At 43.7% G+C, this 9,110-nt stretch overlaps 1 protein-coding gene across 5 annotated transcripts; it reads left to right on the forward strand.

Moving 5' to 3' along the window:
• Positions 1–2,814: 2,814 nt before the first annotated feature.
• LOC100843126 (ubiquitin thioesterase otubain-like) lies at positions 2,815–8,071 on the forward strand. Of its 5 annotated transcripts, XM_010241560.3 has the most exons (11): positions 2,821–3,876; positions 4,448–4,547; positions 4,670–4,774; positions 5,587–5,649; positions 5,730–5,813; positions 5,885–6,031; positions 6,114–6,164; positions 6,747–6,781; positions 6,899–6,954; positions 7,025–7,116; positions 7,378–8,071. In XM_010241560.3, the coding sequence occupies exons 1-11, from the start codon at positions 3,737–3,739 to the stop codon at positions 7,720–7,722; spliced, it is 1,218 nt and encodes a 405-aa protein (XP_010239862.1). In that variant the 5' UTR covers positions 2,821–3,736; the 3' UTR covers positions 7,723–8,071. The 5 variants fall into 5 exon arrangements, with proteins under 5 accessions (XP_024311392.1, XP_024311393.1, XP_010239862.1 ...); XM_010241559.3 differs by having other exon boundaries at positions 2,822–3,876; positions 4,448–4,774; XM_003581137.4 differs by lacking the exon at positions 6,114–6,164 and having other exon boundaries at positions 2,825–3,876; positions 4,448–4,774.
• The last annotated feature ends 1,039 nt before the right edge of the window (positions 8,072–9,110 follow it).

Consider the following 9,110-nt stretch of genomic DNA (forward strand, 5'->3'; position numbering starts at 1 on the left):
CTAGGCAGAGGGACGTCACGCCCAAGGCGGCGGCAAGCGAAGAACGCCCCCGACTCGCCTAAGGCATCAGCCGGCCTGAGATAAAAAGAGCACCTATACTCTAAAATACAAACACCAAAGAACATCCACGTACAAGAGCAAGTAGCAGCTGGCCAGGGGCTGGATCAAGCACAACAAGCGTCGACGGCGTCTTTCTCCAATGGTGAGGACCATTGTTGATCTCTCTTCTCCTTTCTCTTTTTCTCTGGACTGTGCATCTTCGCATGCGGCTGGTCGCTTGGTCACAGCCAGCTTGCCGAGGCTGCCGCCGTGCGTTCTGTCGGCTTGCTTCTGTATCCTCGTCCAGATGGTGGCCGTTGGGCTGCTGGGACTGCCAACCTGCAGCCTGCTGGCTCCGACGTTGGGAGATCGCCAACACCTACAGCTCAAGAAGACGACGCCGCGCGTCTGCCTAACGTGCGCTGCAACGGCAAAGGTGCCGTTGCTGCTTTGTGGCCCTATTGGGCCGTGACATCACCGATGCCTGACCGCTTCGCTCGGCTGCGAGGTCCCCTTCTCAGGTGGCCCTTCGACCCCACGAGCCGCGACGCCGACGCCGACGCCGAGGCTGCTAGTAGGCAGTCTTCCGGCAAGTTCTTCAGCACACTTACGGGACTTGGTAAATCCTTGCTGCTGTGCATCGACCTCTTTGCTATCAAACAACTCCTGCCGGTAGGACTTGGTGGATGCTCTACGGGGGTGCCCCTCCATCATCTCGATGATGCTACTGAGTCGTCTCAACGTCAAAGCCAAGCCCTACGATGCGTATTCATCCAACTCCGACTACATCATCGACACGTCACCGTCTACTCCAACATCTACACCAACACTGTTCCCCGACATCGTCTAGCCTCCGACGAGGCAAGGCTTTACTCCACCGACTAGTCCTTCTCCGATGAAGTAAGTATGTTACTTGATTGCACCGACGAGGTGCTAGCAAGCTATCCCGTCCACACCGGGACATCACCAGGCCCGGCACCGACAAGGCAAAGGCCGCCCACCCGTCTAAGCCGACAAGGCTTAGACATCTCTTCATCATCGGACAACGACAAGCCGGAGGTCTACGGCTAAGCATCACCGGGGTGCGGCGTACCGCTCCACCTTTCCACTTCACCTCCACATTACCACCGTCTACGCCAAGCACACGGAGAAGAAGAGACTTGAAGATGACGACCATTGCAGCAGCTTAATCAGAGGTGTCTCATGGCTCGAGCTGCGGGAGTAATTAAGCGGGAGCTTTACGAGGCCCCGTGAATCAAGACACTACAATCGCCCATGTCATATTGGCCGCGCCAGTAGGCCACAGAGCGCACTCAATCAAGGGAAATTGTAATTTGTTTCTAAGTGAGATTAATAAAATGCATATTTTCCTTTATTTTATTTGTGTATTTAGGTACACTGGCACGCCCGCATTTTATTTCCCCCGGCGCATGAGAGATACTTTTTTAAGTATTTTTCGTGTCAAATAAGACACAAAATGACTCCAAATTCAAAGGAACCTAGATTTGGTATGTGGCTTGATAAAATTAGAGGGAGGGAGTATTCAAGTGAAGGTTTTTTTCTCTTTGTGGGAGGAGGGATTTGTATGCATTTTATATAGAGAAAGTTTGTTTTGTCTATGCTCTGGTTTTGTGCTACAAACATGACAATGGTCCACCCAATATATCACTATATAAAATGCATAGTGCAACGGCATGCAACGGTTTATTTTCATTTATGTTATTTATATATAATTTTATTTCCATGGATGGTGGCATAATCTCGGTATCAACGTTTCATAACTTTGATTGCGTTGTCATATACTCGTGTTGACGTGGTTTGGTTTGTGTGCATCTTAGTTATGCAAAGGCTAGAATTTACTCGTGTTGATGTATGAACTTCACATGACAACAAGTTTTAAAACTTCATTTTCAATAATAATAATAATTTTGTTTTACGATTAGATGAATAAAGGAGTAAGTCTTTCTTGTGTTTGTTTGCAAGTCATGTTATATTTATATTAGTTTTGTTGAGAGATTATCCTTTGTATGAAGCAATATGGAATCAATTTTACCTGTATTGGTAAACTTGCAAAAGCGCGGTTGCATTATAATTTTTCTAGTTGTATAATTTATATGAGCTATTACATAATTACTACTCTCTCAGTCCCATATTAAGTGACGAAATATTACATGTATCTAGACGTTTTTTGGATATAGATACATCCATATTTGTACAAATTTGAGTCACTTAATATAGGACGGAGTGAGTACTTATTACTCCCTCTTGTCCATAATAAACGTCTCAGAGCTAGTACTACTTTACTAACTTTGTGCTAGATCTGAAACACTTAATATCGATTAGAGGGAGTACTAATTAATTATAATTGGTTTTATGATTAGATTATCTACTCTCTCTCCTTTCGAATTTATATATCCTCCATTTGACATGCCACCGCCTCCTCTGTCTTCTCGTGATATGTATTCTGAACTGGTGACCGATGACGCTTTGCCTATAGGCAGCGGTCAGAGATTCTGTCTTCCGGTCGATTTGTTGAGCTGCATTTGCTTTCTCCTTCCCTTCCTACATGCCTGATTCTTCATATTATTGTCTCATTCAAATTTTTCAGTTTGTTCGGTTGAAAATGAAAACCAAATTGAAAATTTCGGTGGACCGATCTCAAGGTTCTTGATTTTACAAGAAATCGTCTGGTCAGCAAAACGAATTTTTATTATTCAAAAAAACCGATCGGTTTGGTTATACTACCGCATCTCCAACAGCGTACTACCAACACAATTATGGGTACAGGGGAGAAAAAAATATGAGTGCCAAGCTTCAACTCCAACTCCGGCGAGATTGGCCCCAAATCCGGTGGTGGGAGGCATCGGGGAGGGGGCTACGGGCCCATAAAAGAGAGTGGGGGAGCAGGAGCAGCCAAGATTTGGAGCCGGCGGCCGGAATCGCGAGGTCCGGCGGGATCTCGGGCCGAGCTCCACCTGCTGCTGACGGGGAGTGGAGGTGGCGCGAAGGAGCTTGGCGGAGCAGGTGATGGCGCTAGGGGCTTCGAGGAGTCGGTAGGAGGCCGCGGAGGGGACCAGCGATTGCGCGGGGAACGACGACGGCGGCCGCGACGGGCACGACCTTGGTGCCGCCAGATGGGGAGCGTGCGGGAGAGTAGGGAATGCCGGGGAGGAGGTTCGCGGGGTCGAGGAGGATCCAGTGGAGGCGCGTGGGCGGCGGCGGCTCGGTCAGGCGGCCGGAATCGGCGCCGGCGCCGGTGGGTCAGGAGGCGGGCTGGCGCTGAAAGTTCAGTTTCCTGGCAGTTGGCTTCGCGCGTTGCTTTGGGTCGGATGGGCTGGCCTGCAATACCCATATTGTATCCGCTGGAGACGTTTTTTTTTTTTCCCCTTCTCCCCAAATATGCGTATTGTAGATGTTCTTAGAGAACTGCATTTTTTTTTAAACAGCAGCGGGTGCTCTCTCGAAGTCTCGAGCCTTGGCGGCACCTTCAGATTACCGTTCATAGAAACCCCTATATATAATAATGTACCATCTCGGTCCCTGAAGAAACAATATTCCGTACTTAAATTTCACACAAAACTGAGGGGGAAACTAGGAAAGCTAGGGTTTCCCGGAGGGGCAGAAATGGCAACTCCAGGAAGCAAAGAAACGGGGTTGAAGACGCTATCCAGCGCGGGAAGCAGCGGAGACGGCGGCGATGAAGTTACCCCCGCAACACCACCCCGGCTTTCGCCGGTACCAGCACCGTCGCCCTCTCACGATCCTACGGCGCTTTCCACCTCAACCCCCGCGCTTCAGCCGGTACGGCAGCCGCCGCCTTCCGCCGGCAAGGATACGGTGAGTTCCGGCTTCTTGTAGCTAGTACCTGATTCTCGGCGATCTTTCACCGGAATCCCATTCGTCTTGTGCAATTTGGTGCGATGCTTTCTTGGCTATATAGGATTCTGATGTGGTCGTATTTTATTGTTATTATTTTCTTGGCTTTGTTCTTTGAATTAGTTCAAGTCTTGACGTGTATTGTTTGCATACTGACGATCCCTTCTGCAAGTTCTTCATATCCCATGTAATTTCTGAATGGCAGAGAAGAGGTTGGGATTTTCTAATTTGTCTAAAATTGAGTTCCTTCGATAGTATGCTGCCACTTCTTGGTCCAATCGGGTATTTCACTGGACGAGAAGGATGTTTCGTCGTAGTGTTGGATTTCCCTCTGCCGTATGGATTGGGTCTAAAATTGAGTTCAAGTCTTGACGTATTAGTTTCATTAATCACTTCATTTATATTTTCTTAAGAACCATATGTATTCCATCAAAGAGAGAAAGGAGGTCCAGTACGAACAACACAAAAAGGACCAACTTACACTTTATTTGTATCTGTACTTTTTAACAAATAATGCTCTGCAATGTTCTAGAATGAAGGATTGGATATCGAGGATTTGGGGGAAAGAAAAGATGATGAGGATTGTGAGGTGGAAGAAGGGGAACTTATATATGACGAGGAGGATTGGAAAGGTTACTTCTGTACACTGAACATTAGTTCTTGGGGAAATTCCATCCCACATTACATTTTTCGGTATGACTCGGTGCCACTCAACAAGCATGACTATTTATCACGGTGGCAAAACTGGAACCAGCTGTTGGATGGCAAGAGAACATACCTCCGACCACGAAAGGGCCGCCTTGTGCTAAAAAATGTTTTCAGGTGTCCAAATGCTTGTCCAAGAACATTAGGATTCCAGGTGAGAATATGGCACTGCAGTTTTTGTAAGCTCATCAACCATGAAGTTTATGTGCTCTATAATGCAGTAAATTCTTTTTTCTTTCGCTCATTCTAATTATCTGACTTCTCAAATGATATATTACCATAGACTGTCACAAGATATTCTTTTTAGCTAGTTATGATCACAAGATATTTGAGAGCTGCAGCTACAAACATCTTCCGATAAGCTTGTTCAGTGATCTAGCCATCCTTGTCTAAGACTAAGTTAGCCATGTTGGAATCTCCCAGCTTACCCCAATACGTTATCAATCATGTCTCTTTGAGTGATTTTTGCATATATGCTAAAAAAGGCTTCCAATTTCTTTTGGTTCCAGAGATAATCATCTGGAAAATAAACATGCTCCTCCTTAGTAAAATCGTTTCATTGAAGAACCTTCTTTTACTAAATAGTTCTTTTAGACATTCTTATGAACAATTACAGTGAAAAGTACTTTGATGTAGTCATATTCTGAAAAACATCATTACAAATGGCAACCAAATACTGAGAGCTTGTCAGTAGCAGAAAATTTTACTTCGATAACGTTTACTCCCAAGAAAATTTCATATGTCTATTTTTTTTGCACCTTATGATCTTTGCTTTTTGAAACGTAGGTGTTCGCCCCAATGAAGGCCCCAATTTATGAATTATGTGTGAAAACCATAAAAAAAAGTTAGATATCCAAGTTTTGTGCCTCGTCTCAGTATTAATTATTCCTTATTCAAATCCACGCTCAAGTAAATATTACATATCATCCATCATATCTTTTGTGATTGTGGTTCTTGGTATGGTAGGAAGAACTCTTGGAATTGGTTCGTGAATCTTCTAATGACTACATCATCAAGGAGAAGATCAAGGTTTGTTTACATGGATTGAATTTCACTTTAGAAGCATTGTCATTAGTTTATCGCTCATATCTGAGAAACATATTTTATAGATTCTCAGTCAGCATTATGTGCTCTTCCGAAGAACTCGCAGAGATGGCAGCTGTTTTTACAGAGCTTTATTGTTCTCCTACTTGGTAATTATCTCACTTTACTTGTTTCTTTCTTGTTTTGCCTGGAAATATGATACCACCATTGTTGTAAACAGGAGAATCTTGGACAAATGCAAGATAGTCTAGCGGAGGTTACTCGTCTAATGGAATGCGTGGAAATGTGTAGAGAGAAATTCTCTCATCTTAAATGGGATAAAGCATACTTCTTAAATCCTGAAGAATACTTGTCATCTGTTGTTTCTGTAAGTATTCTACTACTTACAAAAGCATAAATTTGTTATGATTTATCTCTTTACCCCATATCTTCCTTATTGTTTATTTCAGTCGATTTACAAAAAAAGGAATTATGTGGCACACCTTGAATTTCCAAGAAAAGTTGGTATCCTGCTGTTACCTGGATTGTTCAATGCTCATAGACTATATGATGTGTCTGTCTCCAAAATAGACTGAGCCAATGCTGCCTCATCAGATAATTGTTTATGAAAAATAAACAACAGAACGACCAAACTCATTGTTGATCATCCCCTATAAACTAACAGAGTGAATTGTGCCTTAAAGAAAACTAAGTAAATGGTAGGATGCACAATATAGGATCAATCCAAATTAAGATGTCATCGGTAATAATACATATGTAGGATTGTTCCTCCTTTTATGTTTGTCTAAATTTTTCACTTTCTGAAGTTTTATTTAGTTGTTGATAATTATTTGCTTTCATTTTGCTACAGCATGGACATTATCTAACAGCTCCAAGTACTGGTTGCTAAAACTGTATTCAATGTGAAAAGCGAAAATAGAGCATTATGCTGTCAACATGATGCTTTTGTGAGCTTTTATGTTATGTTGTTTCACAACTACTGGGTTAGTGCTTCGTGTGGTAGGGGTGGGGGTCGGCGTCTCCCTAGTTCATGAGATAGCTTAAATGATATCCATAACTCAATGTCTTCACATTTCTTACAGGAGTTCTATCATTTGGTCAGCTCAGTTGCAAACGGGTATGTGTAGTTGTTAACTAAAGTGTTTCTTGAGGTTCTTATAAAGGCCTTCAAAATATGTTTAAGATACTCTTAGTTGCATCTTGGTTTACAACAAAGTTCTTTTATTATTTTTAGCCTGAGATCTGACAAGCTGTACGAGAGAAGCCTGGAGGAGATCATGTCATTGAGGAGTAAGTATAATCCTTGTTGGGCTGTGTTGTTTGTCTATTTGTTCTGTACATAACATATTGCTTTGGTCAGTTATTTCTTTCCTTAGGTTGCTGACAGAGACTGAGATACGCACAAAAGAGATCTACAAGTCATTTATCCCTGAAGAAATGAATGTCCTCAAGGTTGAGTTTCTGTCCCCATGATACTATCCTCTCAGATATATCATTTTTGATACAAGACCTTTGGTTTATTTTGTCCTCTTTATCTTTGAAATAAATTACATTAGCAATGTTCTTGGTGTACAAATTACCCCTCTCTCTGGATAAACATATAAACTGTAGAAGTCATTTCTCTGTGACCTATGATATAAAGACAACCAATACTAAGTTTACCATTTTACAGATTACACTCACTATTCCACATTTATGGTTGTATGATAACAGTTCTGTTTGGAAGCTGTGCGTCCCCTCGATGCTGAAGCCTTTGTTATACAAATGAGGGCTCTAACAGGTGCACTCGGTATCCCGTTGCGTGTGGAAGTTGTGGACAACAGTTTGGCTGGTCGAGCTGTGGAAGTAAAGCATCTTGATTTGTTCCCTCCGTCAGAATCAGGGAAGGGGCCTCTCCAATTAACTGAAAGCTATCATTCCTCAAGCACAGCTACTAAACCACTGGAACGAGGAAGAAGTGACGACTTGTTATCATCTGATGGCACACCCTTGCTGACCTTGCTGAGTAGGCGTGGCCAGTGTGACATTCTTTATCCCCAAGTGAACAAACTATGCTAGTATGCTCAATCGGCGAAACTTCCTGTATGATGACATGGAAATATACTTAGTCCTAATACAGTAAGTAGGGTCATTTGTGCATCTGCTCATAAACTAGCAAAAAGATAGAGGTTGCTTGATTCTGTAGAAGATGATGATGTTAAGAAATTGAAGGAAAAAAATCTTAACTAGGGACTGAGTTAAGTCGACGGTTTGCTCCGTGGTTTTTTGTTCCTAGTGATGTTGTTCTTAGCTACATCTGTATTGGGATTTTTTTTTTGTCAATTTCTAAAAAAAAACTTCTGTATTGGGAGTGAAGCTACAGATGTGATAAGAACTTATGCAGAATTAGTTGGTTGTTCTTTTATCACCTGAAGGCTATCCTTCGAGTTTATAGCATACTGACTTCAAGAATAGTGTTCTTTGCAAGATTTACACCATGAAATATTCTGAAAGTAATTAGCCTTTTGGAAGGAGCATTCTCATTTGACTGGATGCAGACTGCAGTACTGTGCAAATTGATTATGCTGGAGTTAGTATTGGAGAATTTAGGCGAAAGTTGTTTCTGCCGGTGCCGGTTTGTACCGGTGTCGGCCGTTCGCCCCCACTGCGATCCGTGCTGCCTGATGCCGTCTTGCTGTGGGTGTGCATCAGGACAGAACGGAACGAACGGCTCAGAGGGCAGATAGCGGAGCCGTTAGAATCGCCGCCGCCTCCGAGTATTTAGTTCATATTTCAGAAGCAAGATTGAATTGAACTCATGGCGGGATTGTACAAGTCGGCAACCTGGCCGTTTGACATAGGCTGTTACTATGGCAAACCTGTAGGGAATGCCCGATCTATCGAGACGATATACAACCCGGCCGTTTTCTTGCTAGCTCCTCCAACCCTTGTACGACCAGATCGATGGACGCCGCCGATCGTTTCTCATCTCAGGCCTCTGAGGGCTTGTCTGGTTCAGTGTATTTTTTAGTCATTAGTGTTTGAGGTTCACCCAAAACACTTAAAAACCCAAAACACAAGTGTTTTCTATTTTCTAAAAAAACACTAGTTTGAGAAGTGTTTTAATTTGGTACAAAAATGAAATGTTTTGTTGGGGAAACTAGGGATAATCCCCTCCAAATTCTTTCTACCAAACAACCATTTGAGGTTTGCAGTGGTTTTCAATTTGGAGTCCTAGAAAACGCTAGTACCAAACAGGGCCTCGACAATCTGCTCGTCCGCGTCATCTCCTTCCTCCCGATCAGGGAAGCCGCCCGCACCGCCGCTCTGTCGCAGCGATGGCGCCCGCTGTGGCTCCGCACGGACACCCTCAACCACGCTGGCCACCGCCCCTGGGGCTCGCCACGCCATTGAAATCGACGCGCCATGCCTGCGCACCTTCAAGTACTCCGGACCCTTCACAGAGT

This window comes from Brachypodium distachyon, chromosome 5, assembly GCF_000005505.3.
Source record: "Brachypodium distachyon strain Bd21 chromosome 5, Brachypodium_distachyon_v3.0, whole genome shotgun sequence".
In the NCBI taxonomy this organism is placed as follows: domain Eukaryota; kingdom Viridiplantae; phylum Streptophyta; class Magnoliopsida; order Poales; family Poaceae; genus Brachypodium; species Brachypodium distachyon.

Coding starts and splice junctions, on each gene's coding strand:
- LOC100843126 (XM_010241559.3), top strand. CDS start 3,439: ATGCGTATTGTAGATGTTCTTAGAGAACTGCATTTTTTTTTAAACAGC. Junction 4,775..5,586: donor CAAGAACATTAGGATTCCAG/GTGAGAATATGG, acceptor TTGGTATGGTAG/GAAGAACTCTTGGAATTGGT. Junction 5,650..5,729: donor TCATCAAGGAGAAGATCAAG/GTTTGTTTACAT, acceptor CATATTTTATAG/ATTCTCAGTCAGCATTATGT.